This window comes from Juglans microcarpa x Juglans regia, chromosome 8S, assembly GCF_004785595.1.
Source record: "Juglans microcarpa x Juglans regia isolate MS1-56 chromosome 8S, Jm3101_v1.0, whole genome shotgun sequence".
In the NCBI taxonomy this organism is placed as follows: Eukaryota; Viridiplantae; Streptophyta; class Magnoliopsida; order Fagales; family Juglandaceae; genus Juglans; species Juglans microcarpa x Juglans regia.
Window position 1 is genome coordinate 2,632,723 of NC_054609.1, and position 16,649 is coordinate 2,649,371.

The 16,649-nt window shown below is 36.1% G+C and overlaps 2 protein-coding genes across 5 annotated transcripts in view; both read right to left on the reverse strand.

Moving 5' to 3' along the window:
• The window catches only part of LOC121244744 (histone-lysine N-methyltransferase ASHH2-like), a 33,501-nt gene extending 28,620 nt beyond the window's left edge, over positions 1-4,881 (reverse strand). For 2 of the 4 annotated variants that reach the window (XR_005936491.1, XM_041142950.1), the window contains exons 1-3: positions 4,634-4,881; positions 1,435-4,465; positions 943-1,150 (exon numbers count right to left, since the gene is read on the reverse strand). Coding sequence is in view for 2 of the 4 variants with exons in the window: in XM_041142950.1 (XP_040998884.1) it covers positions 943-1,150; positions 1,435-4,210 (2,984 nt within the window). In the remaining 2 variants the exon portion in view is untranslated. The remainder of the gene's footprint in view (positions 1-942; positions 1,151-1,434; positions 4,466-4,633) is intronic. The other 2 variants (XR_005936490.1, XM_041142949.1) reach the window with 1 other exon arrangement.
• A 7,099-nt stretch (positions 4,882-11,980) lies between these two features.
• LOC121244921 (PLASTID TRANSCRIPTIONALLY ACTIVE protein 6, chloroplastic) lies at positions 11,981-16,110 on the reverse strand. Its single transcript, XM_041143169.1, has 6 exons — positions 15,517-16,110; positions 15,315-15,383; positions 14,736-14,840; positions 12,985-13,104; positions 12,289-12,378; positions 11,981-12,213 (listed from the first exon to the last, which is right to left on the reverse strand). The coding sequence occupies exons 1-6, from the start codon at positions 16,021-16,023 to the stop codon at positions 12,097-12,099; spliced, it is 1,008 nt and encodes a 335-aa protein (XP_040999103.1). The 5' UTR covers positions 16,024-16,110; the 3' UTR covers positions 11,981-12,096.
• Between the last annotated feature and the right edge of the window lie 539 nt (positions 16,111-16,649).

Genomic DNA, 16,649 nt, shown 5'->3' on the forward strand with positions numbered 1-16,649 from the left:
GTCTAGAGGAAAAGTTTACTGAAAGAACATCTCAAGCTCAGGTGACTGTTCACAATCCTCAAAACTTATATTTTTCCTTTTTTTTATCAGTAAACAAGAATTTTATTGATGAAATACATAAATGTTATTTTGATGCAAGTGGGAACTGTACGCATTAAAGCAGATTTCCGTTATTTTTTTTCCTACAAGACCACTTGTGTTAAAGGAAATCTGCATTAACAAAATACCAATGCAAACCACAAGAAGGCAAATATAGAACCTAAGAAATCTATAAATAGGGTCCGCATTTCATGCACGGCCTGCTTGGAAAACTTTTGTCTAAATCTACGCAATTTTATTCTTTTCCTATATGAGAGCCTTTTCTCATGTCATGGATCATATTGTCAGTAAAATCATGATATCAGTTTTTATGTGTCCCTACTAAATTATAGCTCTGTTTACCCTTTACTTTCTATATTGACTCTCCAGATCTTATTGAAGGAAGGCAGATCCCAATCCTATAAAAAGTCTGTGATTGGACTCTTAATCACCTTGGAGTAAAATATTTCCAGAACTATCAAGCGACATCACCGAAAAGATGTTTAGCTTGCCTAGGCTTCCAGTTCTATTCACTTGCAGAATCAATAGACTTGAATTCAGGTTATTTTCAGCACCAGCTGAAAATTTATCAAAAAAATCCCTATGATGCTTTAAGAGGATGTAATTTCCTACATCAAACAAGACCTGAATACAAATTACTCATATATATTCCCTACCAAGAGCATATCATCCTTAAGCTTTTTTACATCAAACTATAGAAAATAACTCATCAAAGATTCTGTCCTAATTTATAAATTATGTACGACAATTCAACTCACAGCCAAATATGCAAATACAATGTTTCTTAAGGTTTTTAGATTACTAGCATTTTTTGAAATAATAAAGACATAAAAGATGGTGTACCATGTGCAATTTGTTTTATCAATTAAATCTGCAAGCATTGCTGGTATACGACGCCATTTATGACATTCATCACACAGCACCCAAGCCTTACGCGGGGGTGGATACCGATTCTCTAAGCCACCCGGTACCATGTTCAAGTTAGATTCATCCGTGACTGCAGTACTGTCATCAGCGTTGATTTTTTCAATGCCATCAACATCATGACTTCCTATAGCAATGAGACATGTTAAATCAGTGGAATTTAAATTGTATCTGCTAAAAGTAAGTTAAGAGCACTTACCTATAAAAAACGTAAATTAAAAGTACTTACAAAAAAATTAAAAAAGTTAAAAGTATCTAGACAGAGAGTAAAAGAGAGTCTATTGCTAAGTGCATGGCAAACACATTGACAGTATTCATAAAAAATTATACATTCAGGAGAGACATATATCCAGTCCCCCAAAAGTAGTAAAAAGAAAAAATTGCTGCACATGCCCTTATGCAAACTTTTACCAGTTTCTGGGTGACTTTCCACTTTGTGCACGATTTGATTACAAGCATCTTTCTCCTTGACTTTGCACTTGTTCACAGACCTTGACTGCTTCTCCCTCTTCTGTCTACGCGAATTCCCCCTCTTGCCTTCTGATTCAGAGGCTTTGGACCTGCCCTTACTTACTTTACCAGATTTTGGATGCTTACGCCCCATAGCTTTCATTGAAGGATGTAGAATCTTGGAATTATGTGACTCGGACAATTCAACATCAGCACAGAGGTTGGAATATGTTTTAGCTTCCACAGAACTTTCCCCTTTCAAAGTCTCTCTAAGTATTCCATGTTCTGTCTCTCTTGAAAATACCAAAGGTTCCATAGGCAATTCCTTGTTGCTAGATGAGTTGCTTGAAGAATTCACATTAGTGAGTGAAGTGAGAATCTCTCTAGAGCAAACCCCATCACCCACAAGTGGTATGCATCCTTGCTTCTTCGATGGTTTGGCTTTGCTTATGCTAACTGGATCAGGTGATCCATCTTTCAGAATACAGTTACGCGAACGAGGAAGCTTGTTCTTCTTTCCCCTCTTAGTGCTAGGATGATGTCCTCGGGCAGAAACATCTTTGGAGGATGTCAAAAGAGCATCATTGAAATCTGCTTCTTGTATTGCACTGACTTGGTTATCTGGTGTCAAATTGATCACTTCAGAATCAGGTGAAGTTCCAGAATCCGTACACCTATTCTCAATTGCCCCTCCCAATGTATCAACCACTACATTGGAGGGAACCCCAAGATAATCATCTGCATCACCAGCTGCCTTACCAATATTATTGGTGTTTTCAGTGTCTTTATTTGTGAGTTGTCCATCTTCCCGTGAACTATCTTCAACGCCATTGTTGAATTTCGGAAGTTCTAAACCTGCTGCAGAAAATAAATCAGTCCCACAATCACTAATGGTAGTATTTGCAGATGCTGAGGCATCAACAACCTTTGGATCCATATTGTTCAGACAACTTTGACCTGCCACTTTCCCGATTTTAACCTTCAAACGAACACAACCAGATGAAACACAATGATTTCCCCTTGAACCTCGTGAGCTTCCACTTGCCCGCATCTTGGCCTGCTTTCCACTTCTTCGCCCACCCCTTGCTTTTCTCCCTCCTTGATTCTGTAATTGACTGACCCTATAAATCCCATTACTCTGTTCAAAAAACTGTGTAATATTCTCCAATGATCCCCAGATAGAAGAACGAGCTGGTTTTGAGAAAGAGCTTCTTTTCATTCTTGCAGCCTTCGAAACAATTCTGATACTTCCATGTGAGTGTAGCACATGGGTTGTGTTCTTGCATTTCTTTTCGGCCCTCTTTTTACTAGTCTTCTGGCTAGATTTACTTCTCCGGCCGTTGCTTCGAGAAGATGAAGACACAATTTCAGGACATTTGATTTCATAAACACAACCAACACCCACGTTATCTTTTTCTTCATTATCTGTATGTTCAGAACATTCAGCCACACTGCTAGAATTAATAGAAGTAATAATATTCTCATCAGGCATATCCTTTGAAGTATTAGAATTGGCAATACTAAAATGTTGACAAGACTCTGGAGAAACTGATTTCTCAAAAGTATAGTTGTGAGCTACATTGGCAGCACTAGGTTCAACACTTGTAACAGTTGTAATATCACTTTTCTCTTCCACAAGCTTTGAAATCCTTTCTGCACAGGTACCATCAACATCGTTGCCATTCTGCCACTCATTTTTTTGGGCAGGGATATTCAGTGATTCAGACATGTGTACATTTTCCAAAGCTCTCTGGCAGCCCTGTGAAGTCAATATATGGGCACATGTATCGAGATTTGTTTTTGTTTGAAGGATCCTGTTAGCCTGTTCTTCAGAGAGACTGTGAACGATCTTATCATCCTTCTGATCACTCTGCTCATAGTTGCTCAATAAGTCACCAGTATGTAAAACTTTCAAAGGCATTTCCCCACCTTCCAAAGGTGAAATCAGGTTGTGAACATCAGCTTCTCTCCCCATTGAATAATCACTTTTCCCATCCACAACCTCCAAAGAAAGATCACCTGTGCTCTTAATGTTCTCCTGCTCCTGCTGCTGGCCATAATTGCTTGGCAAACCAGTCATTGTTATTAATTCCAAGGGCACTTCACAACACTGTAAAGAAGATATTTGGTTACGAGTATCAGTCTCTAACCCAACTATAGCACCACTGTTCTCATCACTAACCTCTTCGACTCCTTCTGGAGACAAACTGCTGGCACTCTTATCATCGAACTTATCAGGTTGAACACAATTCCCCAGTGAAACAGTCATCTGAAGAGATTCCAAGGGTGTGTTATGGTCATACTCACCTTGAGATCGTCTGTTCTCCGAGCACAAGGCACCAGTTTCTAAATTACAAGCATCATCCTGACTCTGGATCTCATTCAAACACTCCCTACTGATCCTGCATACGCTAGCCGGCATTTCCTCCAGCATCAAATCTCTCACATTCTGACCCTCAGCCAACAATCCATCTTTATCAACGGTAACAGCCTCCACATAGTCTGTAACCTCGCCAGAGCTCATACAACCAGTATTGTTGACCTTGGACAAGTTCAGACACCCATTCAAAGCATTCGTGGGGTCCACCTTAGACTCAAACAAGCTGAAAGCCACCTCCGAGCAGGACCGCTGGTCAGAGACGGATGGCAACGAAAACTCTAAGCTCAAATTCTGCTCAATAACTAAGCTGCATAACGGTTTCTCAATTATAGCCAAATTTTCACACGAACCGGCCATCTCACATCCAAGAAATTTATCATAATCTAACGCAAACCCAGCACTCCAGTGGAAAATCCGATCAATATAGTATTCAGTAATCAATTACAACCAGACCAAATACAATGCAAAGGCCCAATCACCTTGGAATCAAGACCTAACCCGGTGATTATTCACCAACCTCTTCAAATTCAAAAAAAAAAAAACCATAAAAAAGAACCTTCGTTGAAGCCGTATGAATTCTAACCGCACATAGAAAACCCAAGAAAAATCAATCTGCAAATGAACAAAAAAAACAACCCTAAAGTCAAAATCTAACCGTAATGCGGACAAACATAAGCACTTATACACATACAAACAAACAAAACATACAAAAACAAAGATACATCAAACGAAAAAGAACTAAATTTTAAAGCAGCAAGCAGATTAAAGATAAGCTGATACCCGTCCAGGCAAACGGTTGAAAAACGTAAACAAAAAAAATGACTTTTTTCAATTCTGCTTTCTCTTCTTTTTTTTCCTTTCGGGGAAAGAGAGAGAGTCGATGCGTGCGCGTTGTCGACAAAACGGTTCGGAAAGAGAGAGAGCTCCGAGACCGGTTAGCAAATTCAGAAGTTAATTCCGTAGAGACCGTTTGAGCCCTACACGGCCATGCGCCTTAGGGTTGCCTGCCTGACTTTCGGATACGAAAGACACGTGTCCTGCAAGGGCCTTCTAGTCACTGCACTTTATATCCTTGTATTTTTTTAATTCCATATGCTTTTTTCATTTATTATTTATATTTCTGTTAGTTGGCGTCAACTAGTTTTGCCGGAATTTAGATCCTTGCAAACCCCTTTTGGATTGCCTAGATTCCTTCCTTTTAATTCCCCACCTTGATTGCTAAGCAAACGAGATGAGGAGGGAGTTCTTTACCGTAATTGCAAGCAATTTAGATAAAAAGACCTGAGAGGGAGTTGTGGGTCCCACAACCTTTAAACGGATGGTCGAAATAGCAACTTACTTTTTTTCTCTAAACAAATTATAGATATATTTAACAGTTGCAGGATACAATAGTCAACAAGGTAGGAGGTTTTAACATTTATCTCCAACTAACAAATATAACACAAGACATAAATAAATAACAATTTGAGGTCAATGGCTTAACCTCCATTTATTTTCTACAAGGAAAAGTTGTTTTGTAACAGCCCACAAGAAATTCACTGGTAGAATTTCTTTTGACCTTAGGAATCTCGTGAAAACCCATACTTTTTTACGAATCGACCAATCGCTCAGGTTTTAGTCTGTCATCATAATCAGTGTTATCACTCACTATGGTGCTAAATTTACGAGTTTAATTATTTGAGGTAGTTAGAAGTGTTAGAATGCATTCTGGTCTACGCCATTAGACTCAGTGGATTATTTAGGATTTTATGGCGCAATAGCCTATTTTCATAATTCCGGACGAAACGTCTGTTGAAAATTGTGAAATTATTTTTAGGGGCACTTCGGGGTTGAATTTCGGTAAACGATTTTCACTATAGGTTAATATGAATATTTAGAATTTTTCAGTACTAATTTTATTATGCAATTTTTTGGAGTGAATAGTAACCTCGATAAGCGCACCTAGTGCAGTATTTTTAAAATCATACTATGGAATGCCCAAATTAGGTTAGGGAAGTTTTATTTGGACACTCGGCAAGATCTTAGCCACACATAGGGAATAGTATTAGACACTTGGCACAAAGAAAAACCATTAGATAGATTTGTGAATGAATCAAGGTGTGAGATCATGCCATCTAAGCAAAACTGTGTTTCATCTGTTCAACCAAATTGTGCCAGACCAAAGAGGGTTTCAACCCTAGCAAAACCCTAAATGGTTGGAATCCAATTGAAATCCCAAAAGCTTGGTTGAAACCAAAACCCTAAATGGTTTTCCCAAACCCTAAAGTTGGTCTCCAAACCCTTTTTAACCCGATTTCTAGCATTGTGTTTAATCACTTGATTAAATCACTTCCACATGCTATTAATTAATCAAATCCTTGTTATGACATCATTATTCAACATTTTAAACCTTGGGAATTTGATTGAGCCAAGAAAAATTGATTTTGGGCTTGATAGCATCTCAAACCCTAACCAAACCCCCTTTAAACCCCAAATTAAAGCCCACTTGGTGGGGCCCACCAAGGCCCACGAAATTGGCCACCTTGGCAAAGCTTCTTGGAGAAGTTTCCTCCCCCACATGGCAGACCATCCACTGCCATTGGCTGCACCCAATAGTGCCTTGATGTGAATGAGAAATCCACTCCATCAACCACCATCTCTCACAGCTGCTGCAGGCAGTCCATGCCTCTCACTATTCTCTACTTTATGTCACATAGCCAACTCCAATCAAGGGTCTTTCAAGTCCATAACTTCCCCTTCCAGGAGTCTAAAGTCGTGCAAGACACACTTCTCTCCATTTCATCACTTCTTTCTCCCATTCTTAGAGAGAAACCCAAAAGCGCTCTCTCGGGTAGATTTCTGTATATTTTTACGTGGCCATTTTTGACCCTTTGTAAGTATTTTCGCACGATTTTTCCTTCATCTAAGTTGTTCGTCTTTGAGTCTAGTTTCCGTAGATATCTTATTCGTCTCAATCCATGCTCATTTGATTAGTAAAAAGTATTTTTAACCATGCAAAGGTCATTCTGGGCGTGAAACTGGAGAGTATGATATGTTTTGAAATTTTTGACCAAGCTAATGGACATATCTTGGTCCGAAAATTTTATGGAGTATTGTTAACATGTTTTTATGAATGTTCATTGAGGTTTTATTGCATGACTAAAGCTTTTGATGATAGATTTCCTTAGATTTAGAAACTTGAAAACTGGAGGTGGGAAAACAGTTTTTGTTTTGTGAAAGTTTAAATATTTCATGGTATAATCTTATTCCAAAGGCTTTGATATTTTTATACGATGATCCTAAGCCTCTTATATACATTTTAGGATGTTATTTCGAAGATATTTAGTATTATTTTTAAAGATATGATTTTTCTATGTAAGAGGAATTCGGTTTGGCCTAAGATTTGATGTTTTTGGGTTAGATCCATGTTTTGTTGAATTTTAGCCATGTGATTTTAAGTTTGATGGTTAGATCTTCTTTAGGACACATTGTTAGACCATGTGATGTTTTAATTTGAAGATCGCATGTCTTTAAGCCATGGATCAAGAGATTGATCAAATGTAGTTGAGAGAAAAATTTCTGTTTTGGACTATGTTTAAAACCAAAAACTCCAAGTGTTGTTTTGTGATTTTTGGTGACTTTTGTTTGATGATTTAAAGTATGGTTGATCTTAGAATGATGTTATGAATATGTTAGAGGTAAGATTTGATTTTTTGGAATTCTTGGAGATGTTTTTATTAAGGTCAAAACTTGTGATTTAAAGGGCTTACTTTTTGTTAAAAAGTTTGGGTCTTTTTACAAAAAGTTTGGTGTTGATGAATAGATTTTTCCTAATGGATATTTTAAGTGTGTTTTTTAAACTTAGGATAGGAAGATCTTTGTTACAAAATTTTGGTTTAATCATGAGTTTTGAATTTTGAAAGAATTGAACCAAAATCAAGAGAAATGACCTAAGTAGGTTTCGGCAATAGTGAGTTTTCCATAGTTGTGAATGGTTTTAAATTTTTCTGAGTTGATATTTGAGTTTAGGACAAAATTTACATGAGGAATGTAAATTTTGGTAATTTTTAGAGATAGGATATGAAATCCTTAAGTTAGGGGTAAAATAGTCATTTTCCCACTTGTAAAGGGTAAAATGGTAATTTTACTCTAAGTTGCCTCTTTTCACATTTCTAATTGTTAGTAATTAATTTCTAACTTTTAGAATACCCTCTTACAGTTCCTCGTGTCTCACACTTATTCTCGTAGAACGCGACTATCGAGGTAAGTTAGCTTTTAACTTACTATCAGTTTAATGTGTATGAGTGATAAGTAAGGGAACTAAAGTGTATGTATGCATGTTATCATATGTTTCATGCCAAGTCATTACATATTTATCTGTTACACAGTATTTATTCTATCACAAATTATTCATTTGTTACATAAGATATTCTGTCACGTATTTCTATACATTGCTATGCATTGCAAGTATGTCATGTTAAGTTAAGTATGCCATCTGTTACATGTATTTCATTTCACGTAATATTCACTGTCATATGTTATGTCATGTTACGGAATATTGTCTGTTATATGTTATGTCATGTTACGAAATAATATATGTTACATGTATGCCATGTTATAAAATATTTTCTGTTACAAGTAAGACTCAAAGTAAGTCATGTATGTCATCTTCTGTTCACGTCACGTTACGCTACGTCAGGACTTCTATCTTTTCATATTCATGTCATTCCGTCTTGAATACAGTTTGTGTATCTCGAGAACAGTCTTGTTAAGTTATTCATGTCAATCACGACCCTAAGTACTAGGATGGGGTAATATCCTAGTGAAACTCCTTGTTCATGCTGGAGTGTCTAAATAGGTGTAAAATTTCCTGGGTTGACGAAGTACAGTCAACAGGTTGCGAATGGGGCCTAATTAGTTGGTCACCGGAGCGCGCTAGGCACTAACGCCGATGGAGCCAAACTTTATTTTACGTGTGTCTACAGCAAGTGTGGCACAAACAATTCATGGGGCCACAACAACTGTGGAGCATACATTACGTGAGACACAACAATTGTGACACGTAGGATACGTGGGGCCACAATAACTGTGGAGTACGTATTAACGCACTCACAGCTGGTATAGACACCTGTGTTGTGATGCAGTAATCGGCAGGGACACACGGCTCAAAGGGACATGTGTAGCACCCGTATGGTCACTTTAATGACTAAGTCTACTGAATAAGATTTCAAGTTCATGTATTTCACGTTCAAGTCATGTTTCATGTTATGTTATGTTCAAGTTTACGTTCATGTCAAGTTTCAAGTTTATGTCACGTCAAACTAAGTTTCAGTTTCAGTTCAATTTATGTCAGCTCATGTCATGTTATGTCAAGTCATGCTATGCTTATAATTTCATTCCATGCTATGTCAAGATATGTTATGTTTACTATTGACTTTGATTGTGCATTTATGCCTTTATTGCCATGCATGCATCATTAACCTGTGTGTTAACTTGCTGAGATTTGTAATCAAATCTCACTGTGGTAGTCCCAACTACCATTCCCCCCGAATGGTAGATCTTATTACAGGATCTGAAGGAGAACTAGGGATCGACCAGCTGGAAACGGTCGACTAAGCGACGGTGTGACTTAGATGTAGTTACCCTAGATTACTACTTGTATTTTGTGGAGTTAAATCTCCAACACTCTTTTGTTCACAATCATTTTGGACTAGTATTGTGATCTCGGTTGTTAGTATGCCTTTATGTATAAAGTATGTTTTAAGTATTTGGGATATTATAAGTTTGGTGCATAGTATTGCCAAAAGAAAAAAAAAATTATCCGCTGTGAATATTGCATAATGCTAGACGCATGTTAGGAACATTGCATCTTATATGTCATGAACGAGGGCAGGTAACCTTGTGTTGTATGTCCCGACGCTTCAGATGTCCGTCCGATCCCAAGCGGAATCTGTGGGCGTCACAACAAAAGTGGTTTTGATACAGATTAAAAACGAACTGTAATATTGCGACTGGAAAGTCGCAGTGAAGTGATGTGTACTGCATTTCCCTAGTATGAATAGGCTGCCAGAAATTTCTGCTACCTCTTTTCCACAATCTCTGGTTAAAGAAAGTAAAAATATAAAAAGATAGCAAAATGAAATAGTAGCTTACCTATTCAAGAGATCTTACATTTATGTCTGAATTGGCTACAATGCAATGCAATATAGAAAGAAAATTACGATAAATCTTGATTTTTATGATCAAAATGAAAGTCGAGAGTTGGGAAAGTCAAGGCATAAGAATTTTTCAAAAATAAAAGTTCCCACTTGGAGGATTCTTCCAACACGTTATTTAAGATTTGATTTAGTCAGTCATTAGCACCAACAACAATTCAATCAAGCTTCCATGGTCAACAAGTGCAGCAATTTTTATTTTTTTCAAAATTAAAGGACATTTTTGCGTATGCATTATTTGGTGAGAAATAGACATTTCAAAAAGAAATGTAAAAGAACTATTTGAAAATTAAATGGCTCTACATTAATTCCACCAGTTGAGAAGGTCTAGTCAATGGCTAAATGCCTCTTAATGTAAATTCAACCATTCAACTCAAGAGAGTGCAATAAAATAAGACAAAAATGACATGCTACTGCATATACCAACCAAGTAAATATATAATAGTTAAAATTAGGGTCTTCCATAAATATTCCAACATAGGTAATATAACACAAGGGTGGCTCTACAGCTACCTTATAGTATCATTTTTTTTTTTTTTTTTGCTTTTTCAAACATGTATTTTGTAACACTTTTAAATATTTTTTTAAAAAAATAAAAAAATCACAATATTATTGACAACACTTCCTCAATCAATAAATAAAATAATAATAAAAAATCACAGCGATAACTTCCAGTGGTAAGAATAGCATTTTTCTATAGAGTACTGCTAGAGCCACTGCTGATGGCTCCCGCTGGAGCTACGGCTGGCTCTAGCATGTGTTTTTTTATGTGTTTTTTTTTCAATTATTTTTTATAGAAATTTTTTTTAATATTTTTAAATATTTAAAAAAATAAAATAAATTTAGAATATTATTAAAAAACAGTTTCTTAATCATAAAGTAAAAAAAATCATTAAAAAATAATTTCTTAATCACGAAGTAAAAAAAAATTATTTTTTTATTTTACTTTGTGATTAAAGAAGTAATTTTTAATGATATTATGAATTTTTTTTATTTTTTAAAATATTTAAAATTGTTAAAAAAAACTAAAAAAAAATACATGAAAAAATATACATTAATGCAAGCGGTAGCTGGGAGGGGGACACTTAACATTTTCCTTTTCTATAACACAATGCATAGGTCGGACAGACCAATAATGACAGGTACATGAGGCGTGGCTACCCTACGTTCACACTCACTTTGGAGAGTATTTTTACCACTTCCATAAAAATCAAATCTTTTTCAAGTTTTGAGATAACTTAAAATTTCTATTATTTACATCGACTTGCAAGTAAAAATATTTCATTTATTTAAGAAGTACAAACAGATTAAATTTGATATTGTATTATTTTTTAGAAGAAAAATATTGTCTTCATTTTAAATTTTGTTATTCCAGTCATATTTATAAACTCTTATGGACATAAACTCTTATTACACTACTTTTTCACTTCTTTTAGTTATTTGATTATAGAAAAAAACATTCTGAACGAACCCCCAATGGAGTCTGTTGCTGTTGTCCAGGGAAAGGGAGGGAATGGTACTCTTAGATTAGAGGTTGTTCGAATTACATCTTGATGGCAGGAATATATTTGATGATCTGCACATTTCATAATAAATCAAAAGACCAAAAATTTGGACTTGAAGGGCCCGATTTGGATACAAAAAGTGTTTCATCTCATCTCATTTTATTATTACAATTTTTTTTAAATTCTCGTACAAAATATAATAAACAATTCAACTTTTTCAAATCTCAAAACAATTATAATATTAAAAAATAATATTTTATTCAATTTTCAACTTTCATCTCAACTCATCTCATATCAATTCACTATCCAAACGGCACTTAGTTGACACAAAACTCTATGAGAGCATTGGACTTTTATCACTCACACTAGATTGAAATATTTTAAAGCAACTTCCACATACAAACTGGAAGCTGATACAAGTCATTGAATCCAATGAAAATCGATCCTTTAAATGTCATTATATTTACAAATGCTCACCTCCAAAAGATCCATATTTTATTACATTTTAGTTCTCACGAAGCAATCTCAAAAATCTGCTGATTGACTAAAACCAATTTGAAATGCTGAAGTCCCGTAATTTCCTCAGATGTCTCTCCATGTCTTTTCTGGTCTTGGCCCAATCTTCTCTCTCTATCACAGTGGTAGGATCATCTCTTTCACTCTGCAAGTATAGAAGAGAATAAATATCGGGCAATGCAAAACAAAAAGGTTGAGAGAGAGAGAGAGAGAGAGTCACCGCATGAATTATTTTAAAGGAGTTCCCTTTATCTCGTATTACAAGCAAGTCACTCTTTCTATCCCTGTTTCTCCCTCCTGGAACCGTAACCTACAAAAGGCATTAACAACTCTTCAAAGTAAATGAACATAATAAGTAACAACAGAAGCCAGAACTACTAATAGAAGGATAGGATGGTTTGGTTGATTACAAAGAAAGGGAAAATTCCTCGTGTTCTCATTAAGACTAAAACCTATAGCACAAACAAAAACATGATACAAAAAGATCCAATCACGATAGTCAAGTGAAAAAGGTCAGACCATAATAAATCTCCCTGCCTTCTCTGGGGTCCTTTCTTTACGTTTATTTCTTGCTTTTGTTTCTGATATTTAGGGATAAAATGTCTGTAGGCAAAGATGGGGAGAATGTCCTTCAAACATGGTCATCAGTAACCAAAAGCATTTTGCACCAACAACCTACAGCATCTCTATCTCCATCTCGAAATTGGAAACACCGTTCTAAATTACAACTAAACTGCTTAAGCACTGCAATTCATCCAAATCAAAAGGGCTGCCAAATTAACAACAAAAATAATAATAATAATAAAATAAAAACTTTATAGGCAAAGAAACAAGTAGCGGCTTCACGTCCATGAGCAGAATAACAAGAGTATTCATAATAGTTTTAAAACCGATTTTCAAAAGCAGAACTCCTCACCAAAACTCTAGCTCTGGTAACTGACTTTGTTTTCGAGTCTAGGATATAAATCTCCTCAAAATCTAGCACGAAATCTGGGTCAGCCAACCTCCGGTTCCTGTAGTGCTTTGTCAAGAAAACCTGGAACAGAAATGCAACCTGGTGATGCTATTGCTAATAAAAAAGAAGATGCCTGGCCTTTCAATTATTAATATTATTAGTTAGAAAATTGACAAAGAATTGGCTGTAAAAAATATTCTAAGTATATGTTTAAGTGACATGCCATACTGCTGTTTTCAATTTCATTTTGAACTAGTTGACACATAATAAACCCCTAGGGGTTGGCTCAAGTGGTAAAGGTCTTGGTCTTGGTGGTATGCTCCCCCTAGGAAATCCAATTCAGACACTCCTTCATAACTTAAACAATAGGAAAAACTAACTAAAAATATATGTTTCCAAATGTTTACCCTTCAATCCAAAAGGTTGAGTTGGTTCATGCTACGACTGAGGCTAAGATCTTCTTATTAAGAATTATAAGGCTGCTCCTTATTCTTTCTTGTAGAGATCGTTGTCAAAGCCCTACCCGATCCAGGACCTTTCCCTTCAAGAGAGAAATGTATGACTTGGCTACAGAGGTTCACACTGCTGACATTACATGGTGGTCATGAGGGTTTTTGAGTCACACATACAAGGACTACAGAGGGAGAAGTCCTCTGCGATTAACAGCGGCATGCAACCAAATTAGGTTAGGAAATGATTTTTCTTTCAACGTCCTCGGAATGAATCTAGTTTATCGAGACTACCTGCTAAGTTCTCTGTCACACAGGTGAACAAAAACAGGTGTTCAATTAAAGTAGCTAAGCCACATCTATGCCATTCTATAGAAAAAATCTCCATGACCATCTCTAGGTCCAAGAACATGTATACCTCCTTTTTAAACCTCTTAGACATAGTAACTTAAAGAATGGATAAAAATCAAGGTATTACAGTAAATTTCCGGTCCTTCAAGCATCAAAGTTGAAATAAAAGAAAAATATCATGAAATTTCGCAATGACTAAAAGATAAATGTCAATGTTGGAAAAAGATCACATTGATAGTTGGTGTAAATCAATATTGAACGTGTAGCATCACTGCAAGAAGCAAATATGATGCCTAAAAATTAGATCTTTGGTAAGCTCTAGTGCAGACTAAATATATATTAATAGAACTTACTGAGCTTATAACAACTATTAATGCTGAGATCTGCAGGAGAACCGCTCATATGAAAGTAAGATTCCATTGATCGGTTATAAAGGGGAATTTATTAAGCAATAGTATACAGTTAACTGCAACTAGATAACATACAACACATAATGTATCAATAGTTCACCCATACCTTCTAATTTTTTTTTTTTTTATAAGTAAAAATATTGTATATATCAAAAGGAGAAACTAAGTACACTGAATGTATACAAAAAAACACCTTGCCCAAAATGCCCAACAAGCCCCTAATTATCCAAAAAGCCCATAAAAAAACCAACCCAAAGTACATCAGACCCGACCCCAATCCTTGTTTCCCGTATAACTAAAACTCTACCTGAACACCAACCCCAACACCTTGATTCCCGTATTCACAATACCCTCCCTTTAAACTTCCCTCTAGTTGAACTACCACCCTTAGCGTCGTAGTTGATTGTCGAAACCCATACCTTCTAATTTAGAATGCAATAGTTTACAGTTCACTGGAAATACATGATATAAGACATATAATGCAGCAGTAGTTCGCTCATACCTTCTGGATCTCCCTCTCAGATTTATATAATGGATCTCGAGGCGCATCAATGGGCGGTTCTGTGACATTGTAGCACCCATAATCACTTTTTGCACAGCGAATGTACTGTAATTTTGACATGAAGTGGAAAGAACATCATTAATATAAAACGTAAAATGAAGTACATGATACATTGTATGGTTTAATGGCTTCAACTCACAGTTTTACCTTATCAAGGAGAGTGTATATGGAACACATTGGTGATTAATCAATCTAAACACATACACTATATGAAATACCTTAAGTATGCCAGTATGTATAGAAAATAAGTATATACAATTGAACGTGTATTGCTTTATAAGTAATTTAAACTTTATTAGGATGAAAGAGGTGTCACCCGGTTCACGGAAGTATACTAGAGATCTACCTAAATAGCAAAAGGAGGAGGTGCTACAAATTCTTGAAAAATAGAGGTGTAAAAGTAGCACAATTTGGGTCACAATCCAATGAAAAAGGGCATTGCGAACGAATGACGGCACCAATTTCTCGCAATCCAATTGAATGTGTATTGCTCCACAAAGTAATAACCAATCAAAGTACCTTCTGAGGCATCGGAGCAAGAACCCTGGGAATCGCATAAACATCGGTATCCGGAGGAGTAACATACATCTACAGCCCAAAAGAAAGAAAAATGAAATCCATAACTAAATAAACGAAACATGACCCAAAACAGAAAATTGACAGTAAGTTACATTCAACCCAACAAAGAAACAAATTGGTAACCCACAAACCCAACACTAACCTCCCTGAAATCATAGACATCATTATCTGGGTCCGGAGGCTTCCTTATGAAGAAATCGCAGTCAAGCAAGCTAATCTTGTGGAACTCATCCTCGTTAATCCTGTAATCCACGACCGTCTCAAAGTCCCCTCCCTGTGTCGAAACGAAGCTCTTGCTCTGTACAAAGTCGATGTCTTCGTCCCCGGCGGCAACCGTCGAGGCGGCAGCGAGTGGGTCGTACTCGATGTCGAAGTCCTTCTTGTTATCGACCTCCTCGAGCTCCTCCTCGTCCATGTCATAGTCGTCGGGACCGGCGCCGTCGGCATCGTCGTCGTCGGCGCGAACTAGGAACGGGTTTCTACGGGTTGGGGCGAGAGGATAAGAATTAGTGCCCCGTTTGAGCGTCAGAGGTGGGAGGAAGGAGAGCTGTGGAGGCGGGGAGTGGAATAGGAGTGAGCAGCGTGAGGTGGTGAAGGCGGAGAAATGGAGCGGTGAGAGGAGAGGAGCGGTGGTGGTCATGATGGGCATGGGGTTTTGGATTAGGGGGTTTAAAGCTTTGGAGGGAACCAAGTTAAAGAGTCAAAAGGTGTGGAGAAAAGGAAACCGTGAAAGTACGACGAACAAAGGTCATTTAAAAGAGAAAAATACTTAAATAGTTTTTAAAAAAATTAATAGAAAAATTATATTATCCGAATGGTATATTTAAAATATTTTTTGATCTCAAATAAATTGAAAAATACATTTGAAATAATATTTTTCTTTGGATATACGTTTTTGGATAACGCTTAATGTAGTTCTAATTTTAGAAAGGTCGTCAATCAAAAAATACCCATATAACTTTCGGATATACAAATTTCAAACTTTCAAATGATTTGGTTATAATTTTTTATGTTATTTATACCTCAAAAAATATTTTTTAATTTGTTACTAAATAAATGTAACATATTTAAAAGTGATTTAAATATAAGGTTACCAAACAGTAAATAACTTTTTAATAATATAATTTATTACTTAAATTATAAGTTATAAACTATAAGTTATATTTTCTACTGTAATCTCAAACATGCACTAAATGAAAAAATAATATTATACATGGTGTTCAAGTTCTGCAGTTTCTATGAAAAAAAGTGAAACATCATTAAAAAATAATTTCT